At 62.5% G+C, this 14695-nt stretch overlaps 1 protein-coding gene across 15 annotated transcripts in view; it reads right to left on the bottom strand.

The window, feature by feature from the left end:
* The window catches only part of ARHGEF10L (Rho guanine nucleotide exchange factor 10 like), a 166326-nt gene that overhangs the window by 16165 nt on the left and 135466 nt on the right, over nucleotides 1-14695 (bottom strand). For all 15 annotated transcript variants that reach the window (XM_088842970.1, XM_088842978.1, XM_088842972.1 and 12 more), the window contains one exon: nucleotides 10199-10347. In XM_088842970.1, the coding sequence (XP_088699096.1) occupies nucleotides 10199-10347 (149 nt within the window). The remainder of the gene's footprint in view (nucleotides 1-10198; nucleotides 10348-14695) is intronic.

Below are 14695 nucleotides of genomic sequence, written 5' to 3'. Positions count from 1 at the left end.
TGACTGGGGCAGGGGAAGTGCCAGGTGAGCACAGAGCGTCTCCGGAGGCAGAAAGCAAGGGGGTGACCAAAGAGTGATGCGGAGCATCCAAAGGAGCCAGGGGCCAGCACAAGGGGCTCCTACAGCCAAATCTGAGGCCATCTGAGCATAAAAAACAGGAACAGTAGTCCTGGATGATAGCTCACTGGGCCTTAAAAATAATCTACGCATTTGAAGTGGTAGTCAAGGAGGGTAGTTACGTGGGGGTGAAGGACAATCCTCTTTAAATAAAAGTTTGCAGTGAAAATTCGCTGAGGAACAGGGTATGCTCCCATTTTTGCAAGAACTACCCACAGAAATTGCAAAGGGAAGCTGGTACCTTGATGACGAAATGCCTGGCAGAGTTCACCTCAACCAAGCAACCAAGGATGGGACCAGCCCACACCCTCCCCGCCTCCCACTGATGCGACGGGGAAGCCCTACTTCCCTGCAGAGAACCTGGCCAAACACTCCCACCTCATCAGGATGGAACCGTGGGGCAGTTCCGGCTGGTGGGACCTCGGACAAGACACGGGCTTAGACTTCTCAAAAAAGTCACTCTCACGGAGACCACACACACAGGAAAAGGAGGGGAGTTAGCCTAGATTAAAAGGGGACGAGGGCTTCCCTGGTGGCTCAGGAGTGAAGAATCCGCCCGTTGATGCAGGAGACACAGGTTCGATCCTTGATTCGGGAAAGTCCCACATGCCTCAGAGCAACTAAGCCTAGAGCCTCAACTACCAAGGCCACGTGCCCTCGTGCCCGTGGTCAGCAAGCAGAGACACCGCCGTGATGAGACGCCTGTGCCGCCACACAGTGGGGACGAGGCCGTTCCTGTCTAACATGAGACTTCAACAAGTGCCGGGGTCTCCTGGCTCAGGACCACCCCGGGAACCTAGAAGGGGCAGAGTGATGGACGACATCCCTGCCCCCAGACCAACAGCCAGCCAAACCTGTCTTTAGCAAGCCATTTTTGAATTGACTGAGCAAAAATTTGGTGTGCTTGGTACGTTTTTCTAGAAAGATGATCAATAGTTTTTGCCAACATCTCCAAAGAGTCTGTAAACCACTCACTCCTCCAAAGTTAAAAATTCCTGCAACAAAGGTGCCTTCGTCACTAAGCACACGAGGAGGTGGGTGCAGTCTCCCTTTGCCACCGCGGCCACACCGAGCGAGGCCCCTGGAAGCGCCACCAGCAAGAAGGCCGTCCCGCGGCCGCCATGCCAACATGTCTTTATGAACAGACCTCAGCGTCAACGTCCCGTGACCACAGTGAAAGAGAACAAGCAACAGCGACAATGCACAAACACACACACACCGGAAGCCACTCACGCAAACGGGAATCCACCCGTGCAGCCGGCTACAGAACGGCTCAGAGCGCGAGCCGCAGACGCTCGTCTAATCTCCCTTTGTCCTCTTCCATTATAGAAGCCGGCAGGCGTGGCGTGGAGGCGGCCCGGGACCAGGTGGAGACCCAGCAGAAGACACGGCTCGCGCAGCTGCCACCTCCAGCGCCTGGCGCCCTCGTGCCCACAGAGCCTCAGCCGGACGGAGAGACCAAACCGGGACTCAGGCAGCGACGTCCTGGAGGCGCAGGGCCGAGCACACGGCCTGACTCACCTCTGCTGGACATCTCGGCGGCCGGAGCGCGGCTCGCCACTCCCTCCTCACACTGAGGGGGGGCGGCGAGGAGACCACGGGGTCGCAGAGAGCGGCGGAGCCTGAGCGGAACTCCATGGAGGACCACCGCAAAGGTTCCGTGGGCTCCTCCTCACCGAGAGCCTGGACCAGCCTCTGGGTGAGTCTCCAGCAGCCTGAACCCACGGGGAGCGGGAGGGCTGCCTGTCACCCTGGGACCCCCTCACCACAGCTGCACCAGGGGGCCGGTCCGAGAGGGGGGCGCCGCCGGAGCCCAGGGCCACGCGTGGAGTCTGGGGCTGAGGGGCTGGAGCCGCCAGGGCAGAGGGAGCCGGGGTGGTCAGGCTGGAGCAGGGCAAGGCGTGAGGAGGCTCTGTTCCAGAAAGGACCACCGTGGCCTGGCTTTGATCCCAGCTCTGAGGGACGGATGGCATTGAACCCACCTGCCCTGACCGAGCCAGTCCACACGGCACAAGTCCAGGACCCCCTTCACAGGCCCGCGCTCAGCACCCACGGCATCCGCTCAACCCACGGGCCCCCGCCCAGGACAGCCTGGACCCCAGGGCCCCTGGGCTCAGTACAGAAGGTGAGTGGGCCCTGCCAGGAAGGGTCCCACAGTGGGTGAGGCCCCGGGAAGGGTCCCGCCCTCCCACGCCGTGCCTCAGACCACGTGCAGATCCACACCCTGGATGCGGGGGTCCCCTGAGAGATCAGGATGAATCGTGACTGAGGCAAAGCCGGGACCCGTGCCAAGGGGGCTGGATGGGGGGTGCAAGGGGACCAGGGCTTCCTGGGTGGCTCAGTGGGTGAAGAGTCCGCCCACAATGCAGGAAAGTGCAGGAGATATGGGTTCCATCCTCGGGTCAGGAAGCTCTCCTGGGGGGGTCCCTGTGACCCTGAGGAGGTCCTGCATTCACCACAAAACGAAGGCTGACTCCTCACAGGACAGGACTTGGGAGTTTTATGTGCATCTCGATGCCAAGTCCTGAGGCAGGTTCTATAATTCTCCCCATTCAGAGGTGGGGAAACTGAGGCGATTGGTAGTGGAGCCAGGCACTGGAACCAGCCAGCCCGGCTCCCAAACCCACACTGACCCACCGTCTAAGCCCACGCAGACCACGGCAGGGGCAGCGGGCAGTGCCTCTCACGGTTCCCACTGGGCAGATCCTCCCCCAGCCAGGCTTGCCAAGGCCGTCACATGACCGACCGCGTTCACCCGCAACACCGGGCACCAGCCCAGCCCTCTCCTCGTGTGATCCCTCCTGCCCGAGCATCCAGTCTCCACTGTACTGAGGCCCAGCCCGAGGCCTGGCACCCCGTGGGTCCATCCACGGCTCGCTGCATCTTCGCCAAATCTCAGGGCACTGGACAACCGCTCCTACGGTGTCTCCTCCCCTAATTCTGCAGCCGGGCTCGGGGGGAGAATGGCCTCGGTGGGCAGGGGACACGGAAGAGCTACGTGGAGCGGGGACAGCCTCTGACAGGCAGAGATGCTGGGGGACAGGGCTCAGAGGGCAGAGTACCGCCCTCCACCCCACTGCCCTCCCCCGCCCTCCCGCCTCAGTCCCCAGTCTGCTCTCTCGCCATCACCCCGCCCCGTCCTGCCTTCCCTCCACCGTCTCCCTTTTCTCCCTCCACCCTCCCGCCTCAGTCCCCAGTCTGCTCTCTCGCCATCACCCCGCCCATCCTGCCTTCCCTCCACCGTCTCCCTTTTCTCCCTCCACGGATTCCTAGAACCTGCTCTCTCGGCCAACAGCTTCAAACTCCTGTTTTTAAACCATGAAATCCTTCCCTCAACCCACATCTTTCAGGACAAGGGAAGACCGACTGTGGAAAGAAAGCCCTGTGATCTTGGTGAGAAGAAGGGGAGCTAGACCCCGGCCCCTAAGCCCCCCGAGCCCCGCCCAGTATCCTCGAGGTGGGTCCCCACAGCCCCAGACCTGAGGGCAGAGGCCGCAACCACAGTCGGGAGCCCCTTTCGACCCCTCAGAGTCCTCCTAGGAAGGAAGCCCCCACAGGGTCCCCAGGCCCAGGCCCACACTCCATCCTCCAGAAGCGTCCTGAAAGGAAGTCCCTCTGAGCATCTAACCTCAGTCCTTCGTGCTGCTAGAAAACACTCACACTCCTTTGGAGTGCAAGCTTTAGAAAACCTTTAGAAAATCGATTTCTTAAGTTTCACCTGCCGACTTTTAATTAAAGCGAAAAGAACAGGATGACAACAATAAACAGTGACAAACACATTAAAAAAAATAATAATTAAAACTGCTCAACTGAGACAACTCTGTAGAGTAACAGGGCCCCCGACCCAAAAGCCTCAGCGGCCGGAACACCAGGGGCCCGGGCCTCGGAGGCCCCCTGGACACCCACGGGCTAAGTGAATCTTCCTGCCCCTCCCGCCGATTTGTATACCATTACCCAAAAAGCCCTGCGCCTGAATTTCGCTTTTGCAAATTCCCACCCGTTTCATGTCATAAATAAGATAGGAGACAGAAAACTAATACAGCCCAGTGATGCATTATTCATGGCGCGTCACACTGTTATGATAGATTTACAACAGCTAATACATGCAAACTAAGTTTGGGCACTAAACATGAAAACCAAGGGTGGGGAAGGCGGGTGGGTGTGGGGATGGGCAGGGGGAGGTCTCGTGGGCGCTGGTGTCAGGGAAGCCAGAGAAGTTTCTTTGCTGGCGTGCCTTGGTATCAGCAGCCAGCACCCAGGTGCCGGGGAGGCAGATGGACAGGCAGCGCTGGGCCCCTAGAGGCCGGAGTGCCGACAGCACGCACGTGGGGAAGCGCCTTCCGTGGCCAGAGCGGAGCTGTGCAGCTGGCCGACCGTCCCGCCCCAGACGGAGCCCACCTCCCTGAGAGAGGCGCCCTGGCCTCCAGGGGCTCAGACCCTGTGCTTCCGATGCAGGGGGCGCGGGCTCAACCCCAGCTGGGGAAGACCCCACAGGCCACGTGGCCAAAAAAGCTAAGACAGAAAAGGAAAGGAAATGCCCGCGATCTTCACAACCCTTCACCGAGCATGCGTCAGCCTGCTTCCGGCCCCAGGAACGTGGTGGGGGCTGTGGGAGCCCACCACACGTGGGCCTGTCCCACGGGGTCTCCATCCGGTTAAGCTCCCACTAACCGTCCCGCCAAAGTCAGGCGCTGTGGAGCAGAGGGGCCCGCCGTGCTGCTGCGGCTGCAGGTCACGACGTGTGACCCAGTGCCCGTGAAAGAGGGGAGGAGGCCCAGACAGGCTTCTGGGGGTTGGAGGGGGTTGGAGAATAATGGGGACAGCTGCCCCCATCAACCCTCACGCGAGCCCTGCGGGGTGGGAGCCAGGCCGGGGGCCCAACCCTACACAACATGCCCTGCGTTCTGGCATTTTCCAGGCAGGGCCGGGGGAGCCTCGACCCCAGACCTGTTCTGCTGCAGTGGCACCCAGGAGGGACTGGGAGGAAGGGAGCTGCCAAGGCTGGCACGGGGCAGGCCGGGGGGGACACAGCCGTCCCCCTGCCGAGGCCCTCCGCCCTGCGCTGGTGGCCACTGTCGAGCGGGACCCACCCCTGCCCACCTCCAGACCTTCTGCCAGTCCCTTCCCCAGGTTCCTTCCCGTCTCTTCCACTGTGGCCTCCCTCCCCGATCCACTTCCTCCGAGGCCCAACTCCTCCCAGGGCGCTTTCCCAACTGGCCCCAGAGCCCCAAGCCTCCTCCCACCCAGATTTTCAATATTTGGCCCCAAAAGACCATGTAAGGCAGCGGGCAGCCACCCTGCCGACCTGCCCTGGGCCGGGTGGTTTCGCAAAGCCCCAGTAGCACTGAGAGGCTGGTGTGGCATGCGGCCCTGGGAAGCTCTGGTGGACAAGACAGACTGCGGGCCTTCCCTGGGGGCCCAGTGCCTAGGACTCTGCGCTCCCAGTGCAGCGGGCATGGGTTCGATCCCTGGTCGGGGAACTAAGATCCTGCCAATTAAAAAAAAAAGACCAGGCCCCGCGTTGCTTTCATCTGTTTACAGCCAGCTGGGTGCAGAGAGACAACAGCCATCTGGGAGATGACTCAAACAGTGGCCAATCCTCTGGGGACAGTGAAGCTGCTGACGTGGGCAGACCCTGGCCGGGGTGGAGGTTGGGCAGGGCCCACCGAGGAGGTGGCCGCCGCCACGGTTGGGGGATGGGAAGGAGCCACACGAGGGACAGCCATGGTGTTCCTGCTCCAGGCAGGGGAAGAGCGGGGGCAGAGGCCTGGCGGGGGGGAGGAGCCTGGCACGTTCAAAGGGCGGCAGAGGGGCCAGCGGGGCCTGGAGCAGAGGCCAGAGACCCCGCCTTCCAGTGGGCATCGCCCTCGGTACAAGCGGCCCAGCAGGAAGCCCACCCGCAGCTCAGCCCCTCCTCCAGCGCCCCCGCCTGCTGTGACTGCCACCCCCCCGAGCCGGGTGAGGGAGACCCCCGCCCTGCCCCGGCGCCCCAACCATGCCAGCTGGGCGGAGGGCGCCCCACAAGCTTCAGGCCTCCTGAACCCATTCTTTTTTTTTTTTAATTAAGATGCAACAGTCATCCCACAGCCCGCGTCCCCTCCAGCGATCAGTTAAAATGAACTCCAGACGACTGGATTAGACTTTGAAGGTGGCAATCGAGATAATGAACACAGAGGATGCGGTGTTGACACAGGCCCTGGTGAGCTACATTATTATTTAACAGGCCTCATCGCAGGCCTCCGCGGGGATCAAGGGGCTGAACAAGCAGTTGAGGGGCAAACGGCCAGCGCAGAGACAGGCTGAGCGCCGCACCATGGGCTCCGGCTCCGCAGGATCAGGGTGGCCGCAAGGCCAGTGGGTCTAATGGGGACGGCAGCCCAGCGCCACTCCTGGGAGCCCCCCACCCACACAGCTGGGCTTGCCCCTCCCTGCCCCCAACCATCCCCCCCCAAGCCCCCACCCCCCCCACCCCACTCCGTCTCCATCAGGCCCACTCACCCACCCCGCCCAGACCTCCCCTGCTCCCGCCCCTCCTACCTGGTCTGGAAGCCCTCTCTGCCACCCTGGGCCCCCACAGGGCCTGGGCCTGCCCTCAACGGGCCTGCCCTCCCCGGGCCGGCATTGACCACCCCGGGCCTCCGCTTTGTAGGCTGGCGTTGACCATCCCATGCCTCCTCTCCCTAGGCCGGCGTTGACCATCCCGGGCCTGCACCAAGCTCCTGAAGAGCTGAGACGAGGTCTCCCTCCAGCCCTCTCTCTGCGCTAAGGCCTGCCAGTCAGGACACCTCCCATCCATCCTCCAGAACCGTTGACTCAGAGCGCCTGCTATGGGAGCCAGACAGACACCAGGAAATGAACAGGGCACATCCTTGGCCCAGAAGATGTGTTGGTGGAGGTTAAGCAGTTAAGAGGTTACAGAAAAACCCAAATGAACTTTTTGGCCAACACGGTACTTAAACGGATGACACTGCCCGAGACTTACACACGGCAGAGACCGTGGCGGACAGTGAGGCCCAGGAAGACCGCCCCTCTGCCCCCCGCAGCCGACCCGGGGCTTCAGAGCAGACTCAGAAGCGTACACCCGGGCTCCCATCCCACTTCGGCCCCCTCCTGGCTGTGTGACTTTGGGCGCTCACTGACCCTCTCTGGGCCTCTGTTCACTTATCGGTGAAGTACAGATAATGAAAGTGCTCAGCTCACAGGGCGGTTTGAGGGCTAAGTGGGCTGAGACATATGAAACGCTTGACCCCAGGCCGGGTCCACGCTAAGCACTCAGTGTGTGTTGGTTATTATTTCACTTCCTGGTGGTGGAGAAACTGCAGAAAGCACCTCAGTGTTGACACCGTCTCTGAATGAACCCCGCACGTCTTCACATTCGGGCCAGAGCCGGGCGACCACACCCAGGGCCGCCAGGACCCTCCCAGGCCCCCTGGCGTGGAGGATCTCCAGTCTCCACCGGGCTCCTGGCCCTGGGGGAGGGTCTGGCACAACGGCCCTCTGAGCGGAGGGGTGCCCTGTGGTGAGGGTGTGCCTGAGCCCTGGGGACCAGGGCAGTCTGGACAGCAGCCCGGCTGGAGGCCAGTCCTCTGGCCAGGCGCATGGAGCCCCTGGCTGCGTCTGGCGGTCACTAGCAGCAGCCAGGCGGCCGTTCCGGAGCTCGGCGCGGAAGTGGGCCGGCCTCCTCTTCTCTGAGCCGGCGGCAGCGGAGTAAGACTCTATTAAATATGCATGGTGGTCTCCTCGTTACTGTGCAGAGGATGGTGTGTGCTGAACGCAAACCGCCCGCCCACGCCTGCACAAACTTCTCCATTTCCAGGCTCCCTCTCACCCTGCGCAGGGCCTCCTCAGCCGCCCCTTCCTCCATCCCGCCGCCCCCCACCTAGGGCCCGCCAGATGCCCTCCGTGCATGCAGAGCAGGGCAAGAGCCACACTGATCCCCTTCTTAAGAGCGGGTGGTCCAAACTAATCTTAACTCATTGCAGCCTTGCGCTGGGGCCTTGTGGCCCCTCTGCCCTGGGGACGGCAGGGCCGGAGCTGAGCTGCAGGCCTGGGCAGGACGGCGCAGCCGCTGGTGAGGGGTGGGACCGGGTGAGGGCGGGCAGGGTCACACCTGGGCCCTGTCTCTCCCTTCGTCCATCTGTCTCAAGCTCCTGGGACGGCTGTCAGCAGAAGGGGGCCTTCCAGCCAGCGAAGCGAGGGGATGGCAGACCCGCGATGTGGACACACACCCCACCCCACCAACACCAGCGACTCCAAAGGAGCAGCTCGACTTCCCCAAGAAACCACCACACATCCAGCAGGAAGGAGGCAAGTGAGGCGGTTACACCACTAACGCGGCCCATCCACCGTTGCCCTAAGCAGGGCCCCTGCTGGGGCTGCTGCTGCTGCTGGGTCGCTTCAGTCGTGTCTGACTCTGTGCAACCCCATAGACGGCAGCCCACCAGGCTCCCCCGTCCCTGGGATTCTCCAGGCAAGAACACTGGAGCGGGCTGCCACCTCCCCAGGCCTAGGAAAACCTGGGAAGACACTGGGCCTGGCATGGGGACAGCAGGGGTCTGGCTGGGGAGGACTGCAGGGGGTACTCACCCTTCTTCCTCCCAGATGCCTTGAGACCTAGGCCCACCAGTGACCCCGAGCACCCTGGGGAGCCACCTCCCCTGGTCATCTTCCTCCCAGAAGGCCGAGGAGGTGAGAGGGCCTTGAAGGCAGTGACGGGGCAGGGCTGGGAAGGGGGTCTGGGCTGCAGCTAGTCAGGACCCCCGTCCCCACGCATCTGCCAGGGAGGAGGAAGACCAGGAATTCCAGACGCAGCAGAGGGCCGACACAGTGTCCTCCAGACACAGTGTCCCCAGAGCCCGCCCCCTCTGCAGGCCTGCCCCACCAGTGAGGTCAAAGGTCCCCGGTGCCACGGTGCAAGCCTAAGGGTGGGGGGAGGCCAGGTTGGCAGCTCCACACCCACATCCTCTGGTTCCGCTAGCCGCTGTCCAAGGTGCTGCAGGCAGAACCCACCCCACCTCCCTTTCCAGTGCCCCAAAGGGCCGCTAACCAAACACCTCTCTGGCCAGGACTGGTGCTCCCGAGCATCATCTCACACAGAGGCGAAGGGACCCCAGGGAAGGAGCAGGAAAACTTGGGCTCACAGACAAGGCCCCCAAGGCCCCAGAAGATGAGGGCCAGGACCTGGAGGCTAAGCTGGGAAGGCACGGATGCAAAGGCTGAACCTCAAGCTTCCAGAGACGGTGAGTTAGCACTGGGACCCTGAGGCTCACCCTCAGCTCCCTGGGCTCAGGGTCTCCCCCTGCCAAACCAGGGCCTGTCATCCGGGATGCAGCCCAGACCGCCTGGCTGCTGAGTAAGCTGAGGCAAGCAGAGTGGGCGAGGAGAGACGGTCCTGGCAGGAAGGCACGCAGCAGGGTCAGGATCGGGATCCCCAGGCCTGGTGGCCAAGGTGGTAACCCAAGCAAATCAAGTAACGGGGATTGTGACCAAAATACCAGGCGGGGAGCCAGGCAGGATGGAGCCTGGGCTGTGGCGAAGAGGGTGGGCACGGCTGTTGGTCAGTGAAAGGAGAGCGACCAGGCTGAGCCAGGCAAGACCCCCAGACGAGGCCCGCATCACAGCGGCCAAGGATCGGCAGCGCTCACGATGGGACGAGGCAGACCCCGGGGCTGGCCGAGCGCCCCTTCCCCGTGGGGTCCACACTGTCTAAAGACCCCAGCGCCCCGAGTGCCGGCATCGGCACCAGCTGCCCCCTCAGCACAGCCAGGCCCAGGCTACCCCTGGGGGCACAGGGACTGCAGCCCCACATCCCCGGGGAGCAGCAGACACGACGGAGGAGCGAGCCTACTGCCCAGAGGGGCGGGGACCCTTCCCCTCTCGGCAGCCCTGAGGGAACGTGTCAGGTGGGGCTGGGGGTGGTCCCGCGGGGATCCTGGCCCCCCATGCAGCCCAGGAAACCCTGACGACCCTGAGATGCCCCCGGGAGCCCAGGGTAGCGCCCAGCAGGGTGTAAGAGGGGTCAGCAGAGGGGACGCCTGCAGATGGCCCCCTGGGGCCATGAGTGGAGAGGCAGGGCCGGTACCTGAGTCTGCAAGCTGGTGGAGTCCAGGACGGTGACCCGGGGCCCACAGCTGGCCCACACGGCCTCCTCCAGGCTCAGCAGGGCGCGGACGGGCCCCGGCCCCACAGGCAGGCACATGGGCGGGCTCTCCAGGTCCCAGGGGACGCCTCCTGCAGGGAGAGGAAGCCAGCAGGTCAGCAGTGGGGTGGGGGGCAGCAGACAGGCCGGTACCCCCACCCTTGGGAACCAGGCCCCCAGGGGGGCCCAGCCTGGCTCCAGGCTCCTCCCGGCCCCCGGCCCTGCCCCCCAGCCCCTGCTCCCATCTGCGCTGCTCCCCACTCGTCCCTCCTCCTCTCCCCTCTCCTCTGCTTTCACCCCACACACACGCCAAGTCTGCACCAACTCCATGCCAGGCCCCGTGCTCAGGGCTGCAGAGGCAGAAATAAATCAGACACACACCCTGACCTCAAGAAAACCCCCACTGGCCGGCAAGACCAAAAGGTTAATCAGCAGTTACCACACAAAGTGCCAGGCCCAAGTGGCCAGGTGTGCACAGAGGGCCTTGAGAACCGTTAAGACAGAAGGAACCAACTCTGCACAGGGGAAATCCAGGGAGGCTTCCCGGAAGAGGCAGCATCCAGACAGCCCAGCCAAGAAGGCAGCATGACGTGGTAGGGAGTACCCCAGCCTTGGTTCTGCCAGCAGCTCACTATGGACCCTGAGAGCCTCTCTCCCCTTCTCATGGCCTCAGTCTCCCCATCTGGAGAGTGCGGAGGGGGCCACCAACAAGACCGTCTCCGAGGACTCTTCAGACACCGTAACTTACTGAGATCGTCCTGCCCTCTCACAGACCTGCTCACCCACTCCAAGGCACTCGGTCACCTCTACTGAGATCTCCAATGACCTTCCTCCTCCAGAGATGCCACCACCCCAGGTGTGGAAGGAGGAAGTCCTCAGAGGCCATCAGCCCCCAGCCCACGATCCCTGAAGATGGGCAGATGAAGGGACCTGGCCCAGCACGGAATGATGCTCTGCCCTGCCCACCCCAGGGATGCTCAGCTCACCCAGGAACAGACCAAGGATTTCCCCTGGCGTGCGAGCAGTGTCCACTGAAGTGGGTTTTCTCTGAAGTCACACCTGATGCCACACAGAACCCCCATGGCTGTTCTGTCCTGCCAGGGTGCCAGGTGGGCCAGGAGGGTTGAGCAGGAAGTGGGGCCCACCCCTGAGGAGCAGGCGGTGGAGGGAGGAAGGAGCCTGGGCTGGGTGCCAGGGCCCGGCCCCCCCAACCCTCCTCCACAGGGTCCCTGGAAGGGGTGCACGGTAGCCCTGGCACAGGCTGTCCCTCCGAGCCAGCTGCTGGGCAGCGTGATGGGCACCGCTGTCCGCAGAGGAGCCCCTGGGCAGCAGAGCAGATTCCCCACCACCACCACATCCTCCCCTTCCGTGAAACGGGTCCTCCTCTCCCCTTCAGCCCCCCTTAAACTTAGAAGATGCCTAGCTCAACTGAGTCAGGAAACACACACACGCACACCGTCACCCCTGCCCAACCAACACACGTCTGGTTCTTCCCAGCCGTGAACACGGGAAGCAGGCTGGGCTGGGGTCCTGGCTGCAGCCTCTCAACCTCTGCACATTCTTGGACAGGTGCCGCTGGGAACCTCAATTTCCTGGGCTGGAAAGCGCCCGCACCTCGCAGATGCGGCGGGCTCAAAGGAAATGTGGGCTGCGTTTAGCACAGGGAGAGTGCGGACGGCGGTTGCTACATTCTGTTATTCGTGAGCGTGCCGGCACTCTTTCCGTGAGCTGTTTCCTTACCTCTCACCAGCCTGGGTGGAAGATTCTAGTCTTTGCCCTGATTTACAACTGAGAAAACTGAGGCGCAGGGCTGAAAGAACCAGTCCAGATCACCCGGCTGGGCAGGACCGGCCGCTCATCAGCTCTGGTCGTTGCTGTCCCTTGCCTCGAGGCGGCCGCCTGCACAAGCGTGCGACCTCACTGGACTCACGTGATGGCCGGGACCCAGGGAGCCCGGGATGTGTGCACAGCCACCCCAGGCGGGGGTGTGCCAGTCAGCCAGGGCTGGAACTCAGCTGACCCTGGCCCCCATTCCCAGCTGCTCTCTCAGGTTCCAAGAGTTTCCAAAGAACTCTGGGCCCAGAGCTGGAGTCCAGGAGGGAAGAGTGACCACAGGTGGCCCAGCCTCCACGGTGGACCGTGACCCCCCCAGGAAAGCAGAGCCACAGAAAGCAGGACTCTGAGCGCCCCCAGAGGCCAGAAGCCGGAACGCCCGCCTCTCGGGCCAGTTAGGAAGGCAGCAGTCAGGGACGCTGGAACCACGCCTGACAGCAGACACGAGAGCTCAGCCCTGGGAGCAGCGACAGCCCCCCAAGCCCTCGTGCCCTCTGCCCTCCCGGGACAGTGCCTAGCTGGGATGGGGTAAGCGTCTGACGCCCTTGAGGGTCACACGTGTCCTGACCGCCCTTCCACTTGCTGGGTGTCTCCTAAGAGACCTGGCTTCAGCACAGAATGATTAACCGATAAAATGTAATAACACCAGGGAGGTTCAAGAGGGAGGGACATACACATATTTATAGCTGATTCACGTTGTTGTCTGGCAGAAACCAACACAACACTGTAACGCTTCCAATTAATTAATCCTCCGACTAAAAATGCTTCCGAAAAGGAAAACAGATTAATAATACCAATATCATTATAGCAAAAAGAACACAGAACAGTAATTCTTTGATTCAGGGGCCCATGGTAGGACCCTGAACGAGAGGCTTTTCCTTGCTGCGACTCCGTTTCCCTGCCTGCACCCCAAGGGGACAGAATTCTGCTGAATCAACCCTGGTGCCTCTCTGGGTTTGTCTCTGGTGGCTTCTTCCCTGGGGCGTCCCAGCTGGCTCAGCTGGTAAGGAATCTGCCTGCAATGTGGGAGACCTGGGTTCAATCCCTGGGTTGGGAAGATCCCCTGGAGAAGGGAAAGGCTCCCCACTACAGTATCCTGGCCTGGAGAACTCCGTGGGGTTGCAAAGAGTCGGACACGACTGAGCGACTTTCACCTTCACTCTCACCCCTGGTGGTCAACGGGGTGACAGATGTCACAAGCAGATCACCTCTCACCCGGGAGTTCTGGCCTCTAAGATTCTTCCCAGCCTCCACAGGCCGCAAGTCTAAGACTTCAGTCAGGATCAGTGGGTGCTCTGGGCAGGGCCAGCCCCCTGCCCACCCCAAGGCTGCAGGGGGTCCACCCCTCCCCGCTCTCCCTGCCCTCCAGTGGCTGTCCATACACAATTCCAGAAGAGAAACACACACCTCCAAAGTCACACCCGCCTGGCATGACAGCCCATCCGTCTGGGCCTGGACCCGCGCTCACGCCAGGTGAACAGATACCAAGGCCCTGTCACAGCAAAGGCACCTTCGAGAGGCAGGAGTCCCTCCCGCCGCGGGCTGCAGGGCAGAAAGCCCAGCAGGGTCCTTGGGGGTCTGGAGCCAGAAGGGAGGACACAGAGAGAAAACCACTGAGGTTGAGGGGAGTCCAAGGGCAGCCAACACCCTGGGAGTGATCGCGACAGTAACGGGGACGGTGGGGAGGGAGAGGCAAGCGTCCGTCCCCAAGCTCCGTGCCGAGCACCTGTGACTGGCTGCCTCTGGCGCTCACAGCCACCCTGTGCAGAGGGGTGGAATTCGTGCCCACTTTACAGGTGGGGAAACTGAGGCCCCGAGAGGGGAGCAGCAGCAGGCCCAGTCTCTCACAGTGGGGCCCGACCCCAACAGCCCACCCCTTGCCCATCCCGGCATCCGGCTCCTCCGGGGGCAGCTGTGGCCCCTGCCCCCAGCGGCTAACCAGGCCCGGCCAAGTCCCTGTCTCTGCTCAGAGACGGACCAAGAGTGGGGGGATGAACAGAGGGCATCCAGGCAGCTTTGCCCAAACACAGGATGGACAGGGACGCGCTCACCTGGCACCATGAACACGTGCTTGCTGAGTGAGTGAGTGAAGGGAGGGATGAATGCAGATGAGCAGACACTGAGGGCAGCGGACACTGCGGGCAGCGGACACTGAGGGCAGCGGACACTGCTACGGCCACACTGCTTGGGCTCTGAGGCCCCTCCAGCTCTGACAGCCCAGGGCTCCAGGTGGCCCGGTGACCCTAGAATCCTCACAGTCATCTCACAGCTGCTGGCCGCTTCTCTTCAGTCTCAGCTTCAGGGTCCTGCTCCTTAGGCCTTCGCCGACCAGCCCACCCCAGGCACAGAGGGGCAGGCCCTCACTCGACACCCTGCGCCTCCCCTTAGGACCACCAGCGCCACGTATAACCGTCAGCTTCCTGCCTGCTTGCTCGACTCATCTATAAACCTGTCTTGTCTCCCTCTGTAAGCTGTGAGGGTGGGCTCACGTCCGGTTTGCTGCCCACCACATCCATGGGGACTAGTGGGTGCTCGGTAAACATCTGGGGGACATATGTCTGCAAGGCAGGGCGGCTGCCGGAGCACCTCAACTTCCTCCTCTGGGCC

This window comes from Moschus berezovskii, chromosome 2 (assembly GCF_049115385.1).
Source record: "Moschus berezovskii isolate FMDL1 chromosome 2, NW_MosBer_1.0, whole genome shotgun sequence".
In the NCBI taxonomy this organism is placed as follows: Eukaryota; Metazoa; Chordata; class Mammalia; order Artiodactyla; family Moschidae; genus Moschus; species Moschus berezovskii.
The sequence above is the reverse complement of the archived record's forward strand: the minus strand, read 5'-3'. Positions and strand labels throughout refer to the sequence as shown.